This window comes from Odocoileus virginianus, chromosome 2, assembly GCF_023699985.2.
Source record: "Odocoileus virginianus isolate 20LAN1187 ecotype Illinois chromosome 2, Ovbor_1.2, whole genome shotgun sequence".
Lineage (NCBI taxonomy): Eukaryota > Metazoa > Chordata > Mammalia > Artiodactyla > Cervidae > Odocoileus > Odocoileus virginianus.
This window is the reverse complement of record NC_069675.1, coordinates 42,516,628-42,538,846: the sequence shown is the minus strand read 5'-3', so window position 1 is coordinate 42,538,846 and position 22,219 is coordinate 42,516,628. Positions and strand designations below refer to the sequence as shown.

At 40.9% G+C, this 22,219-nt stretch overlaps 2 protein-coding genes across 9 annotated transcripts in view; both read left to right on the top strand.

Moving 5' to 3' along the window:
* LIMS1 (LIM zinc finger domain containing 1) overlaps nt 1-4,570 on the top strand; it is an 82,406-nt gene extending 77,836 nt beyond the window's left edge. For 5 of the 7 annotated variants that reach the window (XM_020902430.2, XM_020902433.2, XM_020902432.2 and 2 more), the window contains exon 11: nt 1,943-2,031. Coding sequence is in view for 2 of the 7 variants with exons in the window: in XM_070478980.1 (XP_070335081.1) it covers nt 1,943-2,057 (115 nt within the window). In the remaining 5 variants the exon portion in view is untranslated. Of the gene's footprint in view, nt 1-1,942 lie in introns of all 7 variants that reach the window. The other 2 variants (XM_070478980.1, XM_020902429.2) reach the window with 1 other exon arrangement.
* Nucleotides 4,571-9,827: 5,257 nt separating this feature from the next.
* Nucleotides 9,828-22,219, top strand: part of LOC110142965 (E3 SUMO-protein ligase RanBP2-like) — a 57,926-nt gene continuing 45,534 nt past the window's right edge. For both annotated transcript variants that reach the window (XM_020902434.2, XM_070478958.1), the window contains exon 1: nt 9,828-10,000. In XM_020902434.2, the coding sequence (XP_020758093.2) occupies nt 9,929-10,000 (72 nt within the window). In that variant the 5' untranslated portion in view covers nt 9,828-9,928. The remainder of the gene's footprint in view (nt 10,001-22,219) is intronic.

Sequence of the window (22,219 nt, the reverse complement as noted above, 5' to 3'; positions counted from 1 at the left end):
AAAATTACACATTTTAATAGGGTCCACCCTTCACATAACCTGTACTGCACTTGCTTCCTTGAATCTGTAGACTCTCTCAGCTCATTTTTTAATCACAATATGGTATAGATTCTGCCCCCCACCCCCCAGTGGATTCAAAGGGAAGAATTCTAATCTCTTAATAGATATTGTAAAAGTTTCAAGGTATTTCTGTCTGATCATCACAGCTTTTAAAATCCTAGTTTTTGGCTTCTTTGCCTAAAATAATTTAATTGGTCAGTTCCAGTGCTGCATGTTCTAAGTTCCGTATTAAACTAAACCCTCTCAGCATGTTTCCTATCTAAGCAGAGATCATCTAATGTAGAGAGTAAGATGGCATCTCTGGATGTGTGTATGTGTTTTTGTACAATTCCTGGTTTTCACAGGACATATTTCAGTCTTTGAAATTCTCTTGCATTGTTAGAAAGACTGTCTCAGTTCTCCATAGGGACCATTGTGTGCTGAGTTCTAAAAGTTTTGTTTCAGTTTTCAAGTTTCCTTCTACAAAGAAAAATTAAAATTCAGATATAAAATGAAAACAATATAAGGTTTGTTTAGCAGTCTTCCCTGGTGGCTCAGTGGTAAAGAATCCACCTGCCAAAGCAGGAGATGGGGGTTCAACCCCTGAGTTGGGAGGAACCCCTAGAGAAGGATATGGTAACCCACTCCAGTATTCTTGCCTGGAAAATCCCATGAACAGAGGAGCCTGGCAAGCTATAGTTCATAGGGTCTATAGAACACTTTGGGAGAACTTTTTAACTCAATAGCACTATTTAAATCAAATTGCCAATTAAAACATAACATCATTTAAATTATTGTCATCATTAGGATCTCTGGAAAAAAATCAGAAAATAATTCTCACATGGTGTTTTAAAAAAAAAGTTTTTCATTTAAAATATGTGGTCAGGATTTAACTTTGTTATTTTTGTTGTTCTTTAAAATCGTATCAACAGATGTAATAATTTGTAACAGATAACAGTGTCTCACTGAACTTGTCCCACACGTTTTTTTTGTTGTTCTTTAAAATCGTATCAACAGATGTAATAATTTGTAACAGATAACAGTGTGTCACTGAACTTGTCCCACACGTTTCCTAGATGTAATTTCACAGAAATCCAACTAGTTAGAAAGTTCTGTGTTTGTTCCATTCACAATTAGGGACCCACGATCTCAACAGCTATGAGCCCTGATAGCTGTTAACTGGAAATGCATCACCCATAGCTAGGAGGCCTTCTCAACACCTGTCCGGAATTGTACAAGTGAATTGAGGGTGTGTGCTGTCCTGGCTGTTAAAGAATTGAGTTCTCCATATACACACCGATCACAGATGTGACCACATGCCACATGGTCCACTGGTGCTCTTGAATTTTCTGTGAGACAGCCAACCAAAGTAACCTAGATGTTTAGGTTTTTCTTTTTGAAGTTGATCATTGTTGTTGGGATGGGAAGCCAGGCAACATGAAGCCTCATAGCTCCACCATGTAAAATACTACATGAGATACTTACACCTTCAATAAAGAGGATCAGTCTTACCAGAGAGATACAGTTCTTTGCTCTGAATAACTATTTTTTAAAAGTGCTCTCACAGTATTTTAAAACATGATTGACTTTATCTGAGTTTCATTCATGTTAGATTCCCTGCATACTTAGCACAGACTAAAATGTAATCAGCATTCTGTATCATACAGATCATTCTACAAGGTCAGTTTATAAGGGCAACTTTCTTCAAATGGTATTGTAGTTTATGTTTACCATAATGATTAGAATTGAGATTAGAATTACAGTTTTTTTGCTAATATGAATATAGTTGTAATATGCATAATGTCTTCATTTACTTCAGTAAAATTACTGCACATTATCTGTATGTCAGTATACAAATGTGAATACATTTCCACTAAATTTTTTTTATTATTATTAACTTTAGGAATAAATTTGTGGAGTTTGACATGAAGCCAGTCTGTAAGAAGTGCTATGAGAAATTTCCGTTGGAGCTGAAGAAAAGACTTAAGAAGCTAGCTGAGACCTTAGGAAGAAAATAACTTCCTTTATTTTTTCTCTTCTATGCAAAGATGAGATCACAACATTACCTGACCTGATGCACCCTGTCTTAAAGTTGTGTCTCAAAATAGTTGAGAGCGAAGAGGACCTATTGAATGGTGTTCTTTATCTCCTTTTTCTCATTAAAGAGAAAAAAAGTTTCTGTCTTTAAAACATGGATGAAATCAAGATTTGCCTTTGCTAATAACCCTTATAAGTTTGTTGAAATGTAGATGATACATAATAGAAAAAAAAATGCTTAAATGTTAAATTTTAATTAAGGTCCAAAATATTAAATATAACTTTTAAAAATGAGTCAGTTTTTACATGACTTAGATAAAAAAAATATAAACATTAGTTCTTTGTATTCTAAAGAAAATTAATTATAACTGCAGTTGGGGAGGATATAAAAAAGAAAACCATATCTCACAGAATCTTAGTGTGTTTATCAAACTAGTGACTGTAAAATAAATATACACATTACTCAGATAAGAAACAAGTGTATTCAGAACTACTTGATTTGGGGACTTTTATTGTTATGGTTAAATGCAATAATTATTAAGCTTAGTTTTAATTTTTGTTCTCCTTTGTGAACTTCTTTATACAGTTACTTAACATAGTAGTTATAGCTAGCTAATAGTATTCTTTTTAAAATTTTGTTAAAAAAAATTTATACTAGGTATTTGAAAATACAGTATACTTTACAATATTGGAAAAATGAAGTATTTTTTCATGTATTACAGCAATTATACTTTGAAGCTTAAGGTCACAGATGCAGTCTTAGAATAGGACATGAAATTAAATGTTAAGTAGTTTGGAATGTATCACTTAAAAAACGTGAATGTTCATGTATTGATCATATTGCCTTTATAACCATGCTAATATCTGCTTTATATATAAATAAACTTGCCTTGCCTTAGAAAAATACGTACATTAATCAGGAATTCTAGCTGTTTCATACCTTACAAACTTAAAACAAGTGCATTGAATGAGATTTGTAAACACAAATTCATTTACCACAGCTATGATTATATTAAAATTTTTTTCTTCTTTTCAGGGAAACACATTGAAATTAATTTGTGATCTTAATTAGAAGATAATTATGTTGATATGTGTTTCAAGTTTTTCATTGCAAATCTTATAATTATATTTTATTTACTGTATGTAGGAGGTATAAGTAACACTTAAAATTGGAAGAGTGGTGTTTAAGTGTCAGCTTTAAGCCAGAAGTAGTGAATTATTTTATTTTGCAAAGTTTTATCTTAAAGTTTCTGGATGTCTTTCTCCATAAACCTATATGCAAAGAGAATTGTGAACATTTTTTAAATGTTGCTGCTACTATGTTATCATGTAAAAGAAAGTTGCAAAGATGGGCTTCTAAGGGGAAAATTATTGGTTTTTTCAAAAAAATTGCTGAAATGTTATTTTGCCATAAAAAAAAAAAATCTCAGGATGCTACCGGTCTGCCATTAAGATATTTGTATGCATGTATTTTTAAATACTTGTGCATGCACTTTACAGTAAATTGTATTTCAGTTTTTAGTTCATTTATAACCAATTAATTTTTTTTAGTGCTCTTTTAGAGTTCAAAGAATGATCAGTGGTAGAAAATAATATATACTTTAAGACTGTGCTCAGAAGTCTGAACAGTCTTTGCATTTGACAGCAAGAATCAAATTCCCTTCAGTGTGCCTTTGTCAGCTAATACATGACCAGCAACAAAAATCTTTAAAGTATTTATTAAATACTGTACTGTGGATACAGTGCAGGATCTGCAGTCTAGGGTCTTGATGCTAAATTCCTGAATGCTCCCACACAGGAAATCCGGAGCAGAAAGCACCCACTTACCTGTGTTTCTAGTCACTGGGAAGAGGCATGGGCTGAATCACTACAGGGTTCATGTTTCTCCCGTGCCCAGAGGTCCTGCTGCTCACCCCTCTCGTAAAATATGAGTTTGTAATTCCTGCAAGCTTGCCCCTTGAAGCCTCCAAGGCCATGGGGTGTTTTATCCAGACACACACTCCTTGCTCCCTGCAGGGGATCAGTGAGCCCTCACTCTCACCAGGAGTAAGGAGTAAAGGGTTGTCAGTGGATGAGAGGATGGATTTGCTTAATTTCACATGGCTTCCTCCCAAAAGGGAGAAGCTCAGGCTAATGAACAAATCTTTGCTTAAATACTACAAGGCATTTGAAATAATTCATTGTTTACCACATTTCTAAGTGCTCTTTTCTTTATCAAGCCTAATATAATTGGGAAAATGTCTGGGTACGAGTCAAACATTCTTTACATCTTATTAACATTGTAACTGATGGTAGGTCATTTTGCCTTATTTGTTTGCCAAAACAGCAATTTCTAAATTAAGGAAATTTTGAAGTTGGCTTACAGCATTGTTGTATTTCATTTTCGATTGTAAGCTCAATGGCAAGGACACTATGTCAATAATTGTGTTTTTACATAGCAACCAGTGCAGTATACTCTTGGTGCTTAATAAATGTTCATAATTGTTAAGAATAACTGTTGTGTTTTGCTTAACTTGAACGGCTTTGAGACATGGAACCATGAGGATATAGGACTAGTGCTTAAGAAAGCCATTTTGGAAACAGCCTAAGTGTCCACTAAAGGAATAATAAATGAGAAAATGTGGTCTGTTTAACAATGGAATATTATTCAGCCACAGATAAGTCATCTTGCTATTTACAACAGCATGGATAGGACACTGCTAAAAAGTCAGAGAAAGACAAATATTGTATGATCTCACTCATATGTGGAATGATTAAAAAAACCAAGCTCATTGATAGAGAACAGATTGGTGGCCATCAGTGGCAGGGGGTGGGGGGTGAGGGTGGGCAAAATGGGTGGAGAGGGTCAAGAGACACAAACTTCCAGTTATAAAATATATAATTCATGGAGACATCATGTATAGCATGGTGACTATAGTTATTAATATGTATTACATTTTTGAAAGTCACTAAGAGAATAGATCTTAAAAGTTCTGATTACAAGAAAAAATTTTGTAACTGCATGATGACCAATGTTAACTAGACTTTGTGATCATTTTGCAATGTGTACAAACATGGAATCATTATGTTGTACACCTGAGACTAACATATTACATGTCAGTTATGCCTCAATTTAGAGTGCCACATTTCTTTTTTTTAAGCTGTTTTAACCTATTATGTATGTAGTTTTTTCTGTAACAAAGTTTAAGTAGTGCTGTATCTAAATCCATGTTAAAAAGGAAGTCAAACAGCCTTTGTGTACACAGGGTATCTTCCTTGAGGTGACACCATGTTACTTAATCCTGACCCCTACCCAGGGCTGTGATGTCAAGGAGGCCCTTTGAAGTTCCCTGGCAGTTTAATGGAGAGGGGGTAATGCTGGAGCAATTGGCCATCCAATGCACGAAAAAGGCTCCTGACATAAGCCTTCCAGTTACTGAAAAGATGAACTCAAAGTGGGTCATATATCTAAATATAAAGTGTGAGACAAATCTTTGTGACCCGGGGTCATGAGTTCTTATGCCACAGCAAAAGCATGATTCAGAAAACAAAAGAACTGACAAGTTGCACTTTATCAAAATCAAAAACTGTCTCCTTAGTGGAAGATGCTGGTGAGTTACAATGTATAACTATAATGTATAATGTATAAGTATAATGTAGTTACAAACTACAGACTGTGAGGAAATGTTCGCCAGTCACATGTTTGAAAGAACTTGCAATCAGAATACCTAAAGTCCTCACAAAACTCAGCAGTCAAAGAAATAGTGAGACAACAGTCAATGAAAATTCAATAATCAACATAAGAACAATAAAAAGTTTTATTCGAGCCAAACTGAGGATTGTAACCTGGGAAGCCGATTCTCAGGAGCCCTGAGAACTGTCCCACCTGTTGGATGTCTATTCAGTTCACTTCAGTCATTCAGTCATTCAGACTCTTTGGGACACCATGGACTGCTGCACACCAGGCCTCCCTGTCCATCACCAACTCCTGGAGTTTACTCAAATTCATGACCATTGAGTCAGTGATGCCATACAACCATCTTATTCTCTGTCGTCCCCTTCTCCTTCCGCCTTCAATCCTTTCCCAGCATCAGGATCTTTTCAAATGAGTCAGTTCTTTGCATCAGATGGCCAAAGTGTTGGAGTTTCAGCTTCAACAGCAGTCTATTCAGGACTGATTTCCTTTAGGACAGACTGGTTGGAACTCTTTGCAGTCCAAGAGACTCTCAAGAGTCTTCTCCAACACCACAGTTCAAAACCATCAATTCTTTGGCACTCAGCTTTCCTTATAGTCCAACTCTCACATCTGTACATGACTACTGGAAAAACCATAGCTTTGACTAGACAGACCTTTGTTGGCAAAGTAACGTCTCTGCTTTTTAATATGCTGTCTAGGTTAGTCATAACTTTTCTTCTAAGGAGTGAACGTTTTTTTAATTTCATGGCTGCAGTCATCTGCAGTGATTTTGGAGCCCAAGAAAAAAGTCTGTTTCCCTATCTATTTGCCATGAAGTGATGGAACCAGACACCATGATCTTAGTTTTCTGAATGTTGAGCTTTAAGCCAACTTTTTCACTTTCCTCTTTGACTTTCATCAAGAGACTCCTTAGTTCTTCACTTTCTGCCATAAGGGTGGTGTCATCTGCATATCTGAGGTTATTGATATTTCTCCCGGCAATCTTGATTGCAGCTTGTGCCTTATCCAGCCCAGGGTTTCTCATGATGTACTCTGCATATAAATTAAATAAGCAGGGTGACAATATACAGCCTTAATGTACTCCTTTTCCTACTTGGAACCAGTCTGTTGTTCCATGTCCAGCTCTAACCGTTGCTTCCTGACCTGCATACAGATTTCTTAAGAGGCAGGTCAGGTGGTCTGGTATTCCCATCTCTTGAAGAATTATCCACAGTTTGTTGTGATTCGCATAGTCAATAAAGCAGAAGTAGATGTTTTTCTGGAACTCTCTTGCTTTTTTGATGATCCAGCGGATGTTGGCAATTTGATCTCTGGTTCCTCTGCCTTTTCTAAAACCAGCTTGAACATCTGGTAGCTCATAGTTCATGCACTGTTGAAGACTGGCTTGGAGAATTTTGAGCATTACTTTACTAACATGTGAGATGAGTGCAATTGTGCAGTAGTTTGAGCATTCTTTGGCACTGCTTTTCTTTGGGATTGGAATGAAAACTGATCTTTCCAGTTCTGTGACCACTGCTGAGTTTTCCAAATTTGCTGGCATATCGCGTGCAGCACTTTCACAGCATCATCTTTTAGGATTTGAAATAGCTCAACTGGAATTCCATCACCGCCACTAGCTTTGTTTGTAGTGATGCTTCCTAAGGCCCACTTGAATTCACATTCCAGGATGTCTGGCTCTAGGTGAGTGATCACCCCATTGTGATTATCTGGGTCGTGAAGATCTTTTTTGTACAGTTCTTCTGTGTATTCTTGCCACCTCTTAATATCTTCTGCTTCTGTTAGGGCCATACCATTTCTGTCCTTTATTGAGCCCATCTTTGCATGAAATGTTCCCTTGGTATCTCTAATTTTCTTGAAGAGATCTCTAGTCTTTCCCATTCTATTGTTTTCCTCTATACCTTTGCACTGATCATTGAGGAAGGCTTTCTTTATCTCTCCTTGCTATTCTCTGGAACTCTGCACTCAAATGGTTATATCTTTCCTTTTCTCCTTTGCTTTTTGGCTTCTCTTCTTTTCACAGCTATTTGTAAGGCCTCCTCAGTCAGCCATTTTGCTTTTTTTCATTTTTTTTCTTGGAGATGGTCTTGAGCCCTGTCTCCTGTACAGTGTCATGAACCTCTGTCCATAGGTCATCAGGCACTCAGTCCATCAGATCTAGTCCCTTAAATCTATTTCTCACTTCCACTATATAATCATAAAGGATTTGATTTAGGTCATACCTGAATAGTCCAGTGGTTTTACCCACTTTCTTCTATTGAAGTCTGAATTTGGCATTAAGGAGTTCATGATCTGAGCCACAGTCAGTTCCCAGCCTTGTTTTTGCTGACTGTATAGAGCTTCTCCATCTTTGGCTGCAAAGTATATAATCAATCTGATTTTGGTGTTGACCATCTGTTGATGTCCACATGTAATCTTTTGTGTTGTTGAAAAAGGGTGTTTGCTATGACAAGTGCATTCTCTTGGCAAAACTATTAGCCTTTGCCCTGCTTCATTCTGTACTCCAAGGCCAAATTTGCCTGTTACTCCAGTTATCTCCTGACTTCCTACTTTTGCATTCCACATTTTCAAGACAAAGGATCATAAATCAAAATGACTTACTGACATTTTGCATAAAGTTAATGGAAGAAACTCAGCCCAGGTGAGCAGGTCACCACAACCCCCTGCAGAGGTGGGAAGGAGCACTATTCTTTTAAGAAGTTATGTTGCTAGCTCACAAGAAAGTTAAAAGAAAAGCCCTCTACTTTGGAGCAGGCACTCTTATCTTTGAGAGGGTCCAGTTAATATGTAATGCACATTGCTCATTAGCGAGGGAGAGAGAAAGCCCAGGAGTGACACATAGAACTCTATGTTTAAAGTTTCTCATCCTGGCTTAAGACATTTTTTACCAGCCAGAGTTTTACTTGATTAATTTTGAGTCCTCAACTTCTGAATTAATTGAACTGACAGGCACCCAGCATCGATCAAAGGCATCCATTGCTGATCAAAATCAAGGGTTTTTTCATCTCAAGTCCCTCTGTGCTTTTCCTCTTTCGCTTACTCCTTTTCAGTATATTCAACTAAAACAGATTAAGGTAGTAATTTTATGTGCTTGCCAAGGTATGCTTGGCAAGGTTGATTTACTGTTCACATCCACCTGAGCCTAAGAACAAATAACAGTACCTTCATTAAGTTGTTGGGAGAATAAGTCAGTACATGTGATGTTGACTGCAGGCCACAGGCCTTACCCAGGTTCAAGACTAAAAGTCCAGAGTCTGGGACAGGAGCTTACCCATCTGAAGCGAGGTCCTGGAGCAACATCCCCAGGTTCGTAGCAGGACAAAGAGCAGGCTCGCTCCCTTGGGGAAAGGGATACTATCACTTAGAGACGACTTGACCTCCTGCTGGCTCATTATTTACCAAGGAAACCAGCAGAGGGACTCACCCCTCACCATCCCTTAAATTAGCTAACATTAGCTGGGGCCTGGACCGAGTACCTTCCCAGACCAGCCACCCTTATTCACATCCAACAAACCTGAAACAAAACACACCATGCTGGTTCCCTCTTTATAAAGGAAATAATTGCTCACTGTAGAAAATTTGGAAAAATGGAAAAGTCAAAAAGGATAACCTGTAAGAGGCCAGATTAGTTCTAAGTGTTGAATAAAACTATTTTAAAAGGATAAAAAGTGTCCATAACCATAAATCCTAAACTCCCTGTATACACAGGATGTGATCCTTTTACTACTGAAAACATTTTCTATAACTTGTCTTAAAACAACTACGCCCGAAAAATTCAAATTCCAAAAGAGCGCTTAGATGCAGCCGACTGGCGCCGCGGCGTGACGTCAGCACCGGGAACAGCCTGTCCGGCTCGAGAGCCTGCGGGCCGGTTATTTCCAGACGCAGCTTCTACCCCCGAGTCATCTTTAAGCACTTCCAACCGCGTCATACGCCCAGCGAGCTTCGCATTCCCGCGCTGCGCAAGTGCAGTCACCTCCCCGCGCCGGCGTCCGCGGGTCTGCGCGGCGCACAGGATTGACGCAGACGTTACGCATGCACGCACCCACGCAGGCGCGTCGCCCTCTCGCCGGCGACGGCGCTGCGTCACGGACCTTCGGGCCGCGCGCTCCCGAGACGACGGAGGCCGCTGCGGCCTCGGCGCTGGCGTTCGTTACCCAGAGCCTAGTCGGCGGCACGATGAGGCGCAGCAAGGCCGACGTAGAGCGATACATCGCTTCGGTGCAGGGCTCTGCCCCGTCACCCCGGGAGGTGAGCGGGCCGGGGCCACGGCCTCCGGGCGGGCCCGCGGCAGCGGCGCCATGGCTCCCGCTGAGGCGCGGCCGGCCGGCGGCTGGCGGGGGACGGGGAGGCGGCGGGCGGGCGTTGGCGCTCTCTGTTTCTCGTCTTCCTGTTTCGTTTCCTGCTGTTCGTTCCCGGCGCTCGGGCGGCCTGGCCTCCACGCAGCGGCGCGGCCGCCCCGCCGTCTCACACTCACCGCTTTGGAAACTGCTTTCCGGGCATTTTGTTTTTCAACGGAGTCCCGGTGGTTCTGAATTTCCTTCCGGGCCTTGTTTCTGGGGTAGATTCTTTGGCCTTCCGACGACGCCTCTCGGGGTACTTTGCCATCTCCGGTGTAGATAGCTAGCTGGGTGCCTAGCGGATCCCGCGGACCTTGATGCCAGAGGGTGGGCGAAGGGGGCGCTGGACCCGGAGTCGCTGCCCAGGGCCGAGTCGCAGCTCCGCCAAGCACGCGCTATGGGATTCGAGACAATTGCCGCTTATTTCGTTAATAGGTTGGGAGTTAGGGTATCAATAGGAGTTTTTAGGATGTGCCATGATAAACGTTTAGGGCAGTGCTTGGCACGTGGTAAGCTCTCAGTAGATGTGGCTGTTACAGGGGTAGTCATTCCAGGTGTTCTGGGCCGGAGCCTATGCGAATAAAGATGTATGAGGAAATTAAAAACAAAACCAGTGAACAGTCAGGATTGTAACGGCACCGTAATAGTGTCTTGGTTACTACATGTTAGGCATACATTATTTTACTTTGTGCTCCCGACAACCCTGTGGCTGTTGGGACCTGGGGAGATTAAAGATACTTTTCCGGGGGCACATGGTAGCTCAGCAGGATTTTGGCAGTGGGTGTGATTTCGTTTCTTTTAGGATACAGCCTGTGCGTCTGGAGGAGGGGAATAGGTGCCAACCTTCAGATAGTAACTTCAAGCTGCTGGCATAGCTGTGAATACAAATGTACCTAACAGAGTCAAAAACGGAAGCTCATTAATTGTTCTCTGCCCCTGAAACTGATGTGGCCGTTTTTTTGTTGTTGTTGTTTTTCTTCTTCTAAAGCAAGTTTAGCGCTTTTAAGAAGTTTTTAGTGGGGACCCTGGCTCTCCAAAGCGTAAAAACCACTGTCTAGACAGGAATTAGAATGTTCTTTGAACTAGGGAACTTTTCCATCAACAAAGAGGAGTGGGCACAAAACTTTAAGGATTGGTTATTATTGTCACCTCTTTTACATTTATAAAGAGTATTATAACCAGATGTTTTTCCTCAGACAAGGAGAAATCATTGACGTTTGAACCTGGGGACTTCAGTGGGATATTGATTAGCAAGTGCAGTAGATAACTTTTGGTCCCAGATAAAGACCTAAAAGAGGTGCTTTAATCATAATGGAAATGTTTAAAATGATAATTCAAGGAGTTAACATCCCTTATCTAGCTATGGTTAGACCATATATTCTGGGAGACAACCCAAAGGTAGGTCCCTGAAATTTAGCAGCCTGATACCTGGATCTCAAGGGCGTAGACCAGGAGGAAAGGCTTCTGGTGGCAGGAGGAGAGGGTTAGGGGACAGCCACTGGGGGACCGATTCCACTTCCTGCAGGAGAAGCACTTCTGCTATGGTTGGAGTCCCAGTTGTTGTACAAGCTGAAGGATAGCTAATGAACATCAGGAGAAAACTTTGATAGTCAGTGTCCTGGAGAGAGACTGCAGGACAAGGTCCTAGGTGGACCTCTAGAGAAGCAGAGAGTAAAAAGAATCCCCAGATTCAGTGGTTTAATATCTGGTGCTAAAATAGCAAACTTTTAATTTGTTTTGTTTCAGTTGCTTCATGGGGCTTCCCTTGTATCTTAGTAAAGAGTCTGCCTGCAATAAGGGAGACCAGGGTTTGATTCCTTTATTTGAGAGGATCCCCTGGAGAAGGAAATGGCAACCCAGTCCAGTATTCTTGCCTGGAGAATCCCATGGACAGAGGAGCCTGGCAAGCTACAGTCTCTGGGGTCACAAGTGTTGGACAAGACTGAAAGATTAAGCACACACCCTAAAATAGCAAGACACTGAGGGAGGCCTCAGGTGCAGAGTTGATAAAGGCTTGCTTCTCAGGCGGTCCTGGGGTGGATCTCCAGGAATCGGGGATGGGTGTTCAGAGTTGGAAGGTCCCTTGCCCTCGGGATCCTGGTTAACCTCAAGAAATGAACTGTGAAACTTTTAAATTAGACTTTGGTAAGAGTATATTAGGTCTTCCTGGCTTCCCAGGTAGATCAGTGGTGAAGAATCCACCTGCCAGTGCAGGAGACTTGGACTTGATCCCTGTGTTGGGAAGATCCCATGGAGAAGGAAATGACTACCCATTCCAGTATTTCCTGGGAAATCCCATGGACAGAGAAGCCTGGTGGGCTATAGTCCATGGGGTCCAAAGAGTTGTAAATGACTTAGCAACTGAAACAACAAAATAAACAAAAACTTTGGAACACATGACAGTAATGCTGTAATCGTAGGTGTGAGTGAAATGACAGAACATGGTGCTTTGGACAGGTTGGGAGGGAGATGATGGAGGGAGCAGAGAAAGTGGCTGTGAAGAGTATAAAAAGATTAGGGTGTCTGCCCAGTTGGGCAGACACTGGCCATGTTGGAACAGACCAGTTTTCTGAGTTATCCAAATTCTAAGTGCTGTGATGGGTCCATAGTCATATATCTTCCCAGGCTTCCACTCATTTCTTTACTTCGTCTTTTGTTTTGCTATTTTCTATTCCTTTACACCTGCTTTTGATTTTGTTAGGACTTCGCAGGTGGTACAGTTGGTAAAGAATCCTCCTGCCAATGCAGGAGGTGCAAGTTCCATCCCTGAGTCGGGAAGATCCTCTGGAGGAGGAAATGGCAGCCCACTCCAGTATTATTGCCTGGAAAATTCCATGAACAGAGGAACCTGGCGGACTACAGTCCATGGGGTCTCAAAAAGTTGGACAAGACTGAGCATACACAACCAACACCTGCTTTTGCTTTTATTGAAAATGTCACTTCATTTTTTTCCCCCAGATGGCTTCTATTTAGTTTTCTTAGTTTTATATCTAGTTGACTTTCTACTCCACGCCCCCGATTTCCTGCTTCTCAGAGGCAGCTTGACAGCTGTTGGTTATTTGTTCTACCTTAAACATCTGTATGTCATACTTCTGAGTAATATACATATTACAGTTGCTCGTTGAACAGCACAGATCCACTTACATGAAGGGGTTGTTTGGTGTTTTTTCTCGATGAATGCGTAGAGCAGTGCTATGGGATCCACAGTTGGCTGAATATGAGGATGTGGAAGCTTGGATATGGAGGAGCCAGGGTTCTGGAGGGAGAGAGAGAGAGTGTGTGTATATGTGTGTGTGTGTGTGTGTGTGTACAAGGGGACGACTGTTAGGTATCCATAGATTCTCAACTGTGCAGAGGGTCAGTGCCCCTAACCCTTGCTTTGTTGATCTACTTTTCCCCATTTTAAACCCTTTCTACTAACAAAAGATGTCTTTACCTAATCTTTAGTTGGGTTGTCAAATCTAGGTTTGAAATGATTTTTTTCTCAATTTTGAGAGCATTGCTGCATAATTGCAGTGTACTGTTGGAGGTTATATGTGATTCTTGCTCTTGATAGCCTATAGATTTTCTGGAAGTTTTCTTTCAGTTGACAAACTTATTTCCTTCACTTCTGGAACATCTTGTATTTCATTGAGCATTTTTTCTTCCTCTCCTCTCTCCCTCTTTTTTTTCTATTATCTTTCTGATGTTCTCATTGACTGAAAGTTGGTTCTGGTTTGGTCATCCACATTTTTGTCTCTTTGTTTATTCTGTTGTATATTTTGATAGATTTCCTTTAACCTAACCTTCCAAGAGAACAGGATTAGGAACTCACTGTTGGGTACCTCAACTTTACTTGTCCTCTCTGTAACCCTCGCCCTCACCCTTGTCAGGAATCCACAAATTTGGAGCCCATCAGTTTATAACAAACCCATTAGCTTCACCTTTTTGCAAGGAGTATGTGAGAGTGGGAGTCTGTTGACTGTGTAAGGTGAAGGGCAGTGTGGTGTCTCTCGAGTCTGAATCGTCCTGTTTTCAACCCCACATCAGTTGATGCTTAGCAACTTAAGTGAATTCAGGTATTTGCTTCTAGTGGTGTGAAGTGTCATGGAAAGCAGCACTGAGGGAACTGGATTGTCCTGCTATGTAGTAAGGCTGTGCTCCTTACTGGCTGTGTATGCTTCAACAAGACACTTAACCTACTGGACTTCAGTTCCCTGTAAAATGAGGCGACTGGAGATAGAAATGATCAGGTTTCCCCCAAATTTCATGATTCTGTATGTTAGTCTCTAATAATTGTTGTTTAATTATCTAAAGATAATCCTCTTTTAGTGAGATGTGCTGTGCTTAGTCTCTCAGGCTTGTCTGATTCTGTGCGACCCCATGGACTGCACCTCGTCAGGCTCCCCTGCCCATGGCGTTTCTCCAGGCAATAATACTGGAGGGGATTGCCATGCCTCCTCCAGGAAATCTTCCCAACCCAGGTCTCCCGCACTGTAGGCAGATTCTTTACCGTCTGAGCCACCACCAAGTCATCCTGTGTCACCCCTTCTCCTGCCCTGTCTTTCCCAGCATCAGGGTCTTTTCCAGTGATTTGGCTCTTCATACCCAGTGGCCAAAGTATTGGAGCTTCAGCTTCAACATCAGTACTTCCAATGAATATTCTGGGTTGATTTCCTTCAGGATTGACTTGTTTGAGCTCCTTGCTGTCCAAGGGACTCTCAAGAGTCTTCTCCAACATGACAGCTCAAAAGCATCAATTCTTCGGCCATCAGCCTTCTTTATGGTCCAATTTCCCTCATAGTTCAGTTGGCAAAGAATCCACCTGCAATTCAGGAGACCCTGGTTTGATTCCTGCGTGGGGAAGATCTGGAGAAGGGATGAGCTACCCACTGCCAGTAGTCTTGGGCTTCCCTTGTGGCTCAGCTGGTAAAGAATCTGCCTGCAATGAGGGAGATCTGGGTTCAATCCTCAGGTTGGGAAGATCCTTGGAGAAGGGAAAGGCTGCCCACTCCGGTATTCTGGCCTGGAGAATTCCACGGACTGTATAGGCCATGGTGTTGCAAAGAGTCGGACATGACTGAGTGACTTTCACTTTCACTTTTCTCACATATATACATGACTACTGGAAAAAAGCCATAGCTTTGACTATACTGACTTTTGTCAGCAAAGTGATGTCCCCGCTTTCTAATATGCTGTCTATGTTGGTCATAGCTTTTCTTCCAAGGAGCAAGCGTCTTTTAATTTCATGGCTACAGTCACCATCTGCAGTGATTTTGGAACCCAAGAAAATAAAGTCACTGTTTCCATTTTTTCCCCCCATCTATTTGCCATGAAGTGATGGGACCAGATGCCATGATCTTTGTTTTTTGAATGTTGAGTTTTAAGCCAACTTTTTCTCTCTACTCTTTCACTTTCATCAAGAGGCTCTTTAGTTCCTCTTCTCTTTCTGCCATAAGGGTGGTGTCATCTGCATATCTGAGGTGGTTGATATTTCTCCCAGCAGTCTTGATCCCAGCTTGTGATTCATCCAGCCCAGCATTTCCCGTGATGTACTCTGCATATAAGCTTATGCAGGGTGACAGTGTACAACCTTGATGTATTTCTTTCTCAATTTTGAACCAGTCAGCTGTTTGATGTCTGATTTGCATACAGGTTTCTCAGGAGGCAGGTAAGGTGGTCTGGTATTCTCACTCTTTAAGAACTTTTCCCAGTTTGTTGTGATCAACACAGTCAAAGATTTCAGTGTAGTCAATGAAGCAGATGTTTTTCTGGAATTCTTTTACTTTTTCTGTGATCCATTGGACTTTGGCAATTTGACCTCTGGTTCCTATGCCTTTTATAAATCCGGCTTGTACATCTGGAAGTTCTCAGTTCACATACTGGTGGAGCCTAGCTTGAAGGATTTTGAGCACTAACTTGCTAGCATGTGAGATGAGCGCAGTGGTGCGGTAGTTTGAGCATTCTTTGGCATTGCCTTTCTTTGGGATTGGAATGAAAACTGATCTTTTCCAGTCCTGTGGCCACTGCTGAGTTTTCCAAATTTGCTGGCATATTGAGTGCAGCACTTTCACAGCATCATCTTTTAGGATTTGAAATAGCTCAGCTGGATTTCCGTCACCTGCAGTAGCTTTTTTCATCATAATACTTCTTAAGGCCCACTTGACTTCACACTCCAGGATGTCTAACTCTAGGTTAGTGATCACACCATTGTGGTTACCTAGGTCATTAAGTTCTTTTTTTTCTCTCAGTTCAGTTCAGTCGCGTCGCCTCTGCGACCCCATGAACCGCAGCATGTCAAGCCTTCCTGTCCATCACCAACTGCCGGAGTCTACCCAAACCCATGTCCATTGAGTCGGTGATGCCATCCAACCATCTCATCCTCTGTCATCCCCTTCTCCTGCCCTCAATCTTTCCCAGGATCAGGGAAAGATTTTTTTGTATAGCTCTGTGTATTCTTGCCAGCTCTTCTTATATCTTCTGTTAGATCCATACTATGTCTGTCCTTTATTGTGCTCTACTTGGCATTAAATGTTCCCTTGGTATCTCTTAATTTTCTTGAAGAGATCTCTCGTCTTTCCCATTTTATTGTTTTCCTCTATTTCTTTGCATTGATCACTCAGGAAGGCTTTCTTATCTCTCCTTGCCATTCTTTGGAACTCTACATTCAGGTGGGTACATTTTTCCTTTTCTCCTTTGCGTTTTGCTTCTCTTCTTTTCTCAGCTATTTGTAAGGCCTCCTTAAAACTGCGATTTTGCCTTGTTGCATTCTTTTTCTTGGGGATGGTTTTGATCACTGTCTTGTTCAGTGGTACAAACCTCCATCCATAGTTCTTCAGACACACTATCAGATCTAATCCCTTGAATCTGTTTGTCACTTTTTTTTTTTTTAACTCTGTCGCTTCTACTGTATAATCGTAAGGGATTTTATTTTGGTCCTACTTAAAAGGCCTAGTGGTTTTTCCTACTCTCTTCAATTTAAGTCTGAATTTTGCAATAACAGTCGTGTGATCTGAGCCACTTAATATTAATCTATTGTCTGTATAGACCACATTTTGTTTATTCCTTTATCTGTTGAAGGACACTTGAGTTGTTTCTGCCTTTTGGCTATTGTGGGTAACGCTGCTGAGAACATGTTTGAGATTTTGTTTTTAACTCTTGAATTTGTACCCTTGAGTAGAATTGCTGGGTTGTAATCTGTGTTTAGCTTTAGATAAATTGCAAACTGTTTTACATAGTGGCAGCACCATTTTTTATCTCCATCAGCAGAGTAAGAGGTTTTCAATTTCTCTACATTCTTTTTTTTTTCTTCTTTTTAAAATTAGAGCCATCCTGGTAGGGGGTTTTCTATTGTGGCTTTGATTTGCATTTTCCCGATTACTAATAATGTTGAGCATCTTTGCATGGCTTATTGGTCATTTGCATATCTTCAGTGCAGTAGCTACCTAAGCCCTTTGCTTTGGGCTTTTTAATTGAATATTTGTCTGTTATTGAGTTGTAGAAATACTTTATATATTTTGGATATAATTTCCAAATGTTTTTTCTCATTCTATAAGTTTTCCTTTCACTTTTTTTTGTAATGTCAGTTGATGCAAAACGTTTTTAATTTTAATGAATCTCATTTATTTGTTGTTTCTTATGCTTTTGATATTATATCTAAGAGTACATTGCCAAATGTGAGCTAACGGAGATTTAACCCTATGTTTTCTTCTGAGAGTTCTGTGAATTTTAATTCTTAATGTTGACCCATTTTGAGTTAGTTTGTATACATGGTGTGAGGAAGGGTGTGTGATTTCATTTTTTTGCACGTGGAAAATCAATTGTATCATCACCGTCTATTGAAGAGACTGTTCTTTTTCCACTGAATAGACTTGGCATGCTTGTCAGAAATTAATTGTCCATAGCTTTATGGGTTTGTTTCTGAACTCTCAATTTTGTTTAGTTGGTCTAGGTCAGTGGCATGTTGTTTCGATTGATGGAGTCTTGTACTAAGTTTTGCATTGGGGAAGTGGTATGTCTTTCAACTTCATTCTATTTCTAGAGTGTGTTTGGGGCCCCTTATAATACCTTATGAATTTGAGGATTGACCTTTCTGTTTCTTCAAAAAAGGCTGTTGGAATTCTCATGAGATTGCATTGAATCTGTAGATTCCTTTGGGTGGTATTCACCCATTGGTAATATTAGGTCATCCTATTCATGAACACACCTTTCCGTTTATTTAGGTCTTTAATTCCTTTCAGCAGTGTTGTAAGTTTATCAGCATACAGGTTTTGTGCCTCCTTGGGTAACTTTACTCCCAGGTATTTGATTCTTTCATAAGCTTTTGTGACTGAAATTGCTTTATCAATTCACTCTTCTGCTTGTTCAGCACAGCTGACTGTTTTGTGTTAATCTTGTGTCCTGCAGTGTTGCTGGATTAGCTTTTTAGCTATAGTAGTTTTCTTGTGAATTTTTTGGGACTTTATATAGGATTGCATCATCTATGGATATTGATAGTTTTGCTGCTTCCTTTCAATTCAGTTTTGTTTTTGTAATTTCTTTCTGTCTAAAATTGTTCTGATTAAAATTTCCAACTCAGTGTTGAATAGAAGCACCAAAAGCCATTCCTGATCTTAAGTGGAAAGCCTTTAATCTTTCATCATTGAGTGTGGTGTTGCTATTGGTGTTGTTTAGTCACTAAGTCATGTCTGACTTTTTTGTGACCCTATGGACTATAGCCTGCCAGAAATCCTCTACAAAAGTCCCTCTGTCCATGGGATTTCCCAGGCAAGGATACTGTAGTGGCTTACCATTTCTTTCTCCAGTGAATCTTCCCGACCCAGATATTGAACCTGCATCTCCTGCTTGGCAGGCAGATTCTTTACCACTGGCACCACCTGGGAAGCTCTGCACATGATGTTAGCTGTGATCTCTTCATTAATGACCTTTATCATGTTGAGGAAGATTCTGAAAGAGATGGGAATACCAGACCACCTGACCTGCCTCTTGAGAAACCTGTATGCAGGTCAGGAAGCAACAGTTAGAACTGGACATGGAACAACAGACTAGTTCCAAATAGGAAAAGGAGTATGTCAAGGCTGTATATTGTCACCCTGCTTGTTTAACTTATATGCAGAGTACATCATAAGAAATGCTGGGCTGGAGGAAGCACAGGCTGGAATCAAGATTGCCGGGAGAAATATCAATAACCTCAGATATGCAGATGATACCATCCTTATGGCAGAAAGTGAAGAAGAACTAAAGAGCCTCATGATGAAAGTGAAAGAGGAGAGTGAAAAAGTTGGCTTAAAGCTCAACATTCAGAAAACTAAGATCATGGAATCCAGTCCCATCACTTCATGGCAAATAGATGGGGAAACAGTGGCTGACTTTATTTCTCTGGGCTCCAAAATCACTGCAGATGGTGATTGCAGCCATGAAATTAAAAGACACTTACTCCTTGGAAGGAAAGTTATGACAAACCTAGACAGAATATTAAAAAGCAGAGACATTACTTTGCAACAAAGGTCTGTCTAGTTAAGGCTATGGTTTTCCCAGTGGTCATGTATGGATGTGAGAGTTGGACTATAAAGAAAGCTGAGCACAGAAGAATTGATGCTTTTGAACTGTGGTGTCAGAGAAGACTCTTGAGGGTCACTTGGACAGCAAGGAGATCCAACCAGTCCACCCTAAAGGAGATCAGTCCTGGATGTTCATTGGAAGGACTGATGTTGAAGCTGAAACTCCAATACTTTGGCCACCTGATGCAAAGAGCTGACTCATTTGAAAAGACCCTGGTCCTGGGAGGGATTGGGGGCAGGAGGAAAAGGGGACGACAGAGGATGAGATGGTTGGATGGCATCACCGACTCAATGGACATGGGTTTGGGTAGACTATGGGAGTTGGTGATGTACAGGGAGGCCTGGCGTGCTGCGCTTTGTGGGGTCGCAAAGAGTTGGACACGACTGAGCAACTGAACTGAACTGATCATGTTGAGGATATTCTTTGCTTTCTGAGAGAATCCGTTTCCTGAGAGTTTTTATCATGAATGAATGTTGGATTTTGTCACACACTGTTTTCCTTTTGATGGCACTTGACATGGTCTTGCAGTTTATTGCCTTTGTTCTTTTAATGTGATGTATTAGTTAACTCATTGTCTTGTATGAATTCAACCTTGCATTCCTCGGACAAAAATTCCTGTTGGTTATGGTGTATAATAGTTTTAATGTGTTCTTGGTTCATTTTGCTGAGGGTACTTTGTGGAAAATTAGAGTTAAATTTTTTTTTAGTAGACTTTAGAACAGTTTCAAGTTCAGAGCAAAATTGTAATGAAGGTAATTTTCCCACATTCGTCCTGCCTGCCCCAGTGTCAGCATTTAGAACAGTATAGAACACTTGTTACAGTTGATGAATTTAAATATTTTCATCCAAAGTCCACGGTTTACCTTAGAGTTCACTCTTGATGGTGTACAGTCATGGGTTTTGACAAATGTATAAAGACATGTATTCATTGTTATTGTGTCGTACATAGTAGCTTCACTGCCCTAAAGATCCTCTGTGTTTTGCTGTTCGTACCTTCTTCTCTGCAGACCCAGGCTACCACTAACGTTTTTACTGTCTACGTAGTTTTGCCTTTTCCAAAATGTAATATAGTTGGAATCCTAAGAATGTAGCCTTTTTGGATTGGTTTAAGTTTCCTTCATGTCTCTTTATAGCTTCATTGCCATCTGAAACACCACCTGTTGCGGCTCTGTTGTCCTGCCTAGATGGGATTCTTAGAAACATTCAGTCAGAACCTCACTGATGTTCTGTTTGACTCGGTTGCTCCTCAGGCAAACTCTATGCCCGCATTGTCTGAACCATGGTTCCTCTTATTCTGAGGAGGCTTATTAAGGAAACAACCGTTACCATTAGAGTAAAACCAACCTGTCTCATGAAGGTCTAAACCCAGTTTACATTGAGTGCAGATGTAAACGCAGTTCTGTTACTGAGTGAATGATCCAGTGGTAGATGAGTTTCTCTACAAGGATAGCAGGACATGACCAATTCAATGTTTGACTGCCTAAAGCCAGTATGGTAACTTTTCTGATAACCTTGGCTTAAAGCTAAGAAGATAAAAAGGATTGGGAGAACCCACTTTCAGGTTCTTTAATCCTAGTGAAAATCTAGATAAAATGAGTTCTTCCTGTTTGCTTCACTGGAATTTTCACTCCCTACTCAGCTTGGTTTAAGATATACTTGTGTGATGCTCTGATAGGTGTACTGGACCTAACCTCCATGGTGTGCAGGGGAGGTGAGTGGCGCTGGGGACCCTCCCCTCGCTCTGCTCTTCGTGTCTTCCTGTGCAGACATGAGGCATGCACACCCAGCCGGGTGCTCTTCCTCAACTGATCCTCAGACTCACTGCCCCTAGCTATCCTTTGACTTGGTTAGTGAGAATCTTGGTTATGAATTCATACATGTCTCTGATTAGATGATGAAGCGTTGGCTACCTGAAGAGAATCATAGTTACTCTGCCATTCATTTGACTTCATTGAATTTCTTCACTCTGACGTTGAATGTACTGGGCAGAAACCATATCATATCAGTACCTACTGTTACCTTTGTTTATATTAAACAGACTCTCAGGGCTGCCCCAGTTGGACAGTTGAATTCTGGTTTTAGTCACTGGTTTTAGACCATAGCATGCATGGGGCAGACAAGGTAAAGTTGGAGAGCCAGGCAGATGCTGTGTTATGCTAGTCTTTGGTGAGAAATAGGGATATTTTCAACGTGTAATGGAAGGCAAAAAAGGGTTTACAGTGTCATTTGTGTTATGTTTTGACAAATTAACTTTGAGAGGGAGACAGGAATAGCCATTTCAGTCATCCCACAGAGAGGTGATAGCAGGCTTGGACTTTGACAGGAGCAGTAGAGATGTAGAAAAATGTGGATTGAGATAACCCTGAAGGTAGAACTATCACATCTTGATCATTTGCACATAAATTTAGAGCTCAGGAGAATCAAAGACACATATCTGGGAGTCAGGGTAGTCCTCAGTGAGATGGATTATATATCCCAGATGAGACATTCTGAGAGAGAAGAGAAGCTGGAGAGGGAACGACCACCATGGTAGAAGGGAAGTGAGGAGAACCTGTGTTTGTTGAAGACAGGAGAAGAGTGTTTCAGGAAG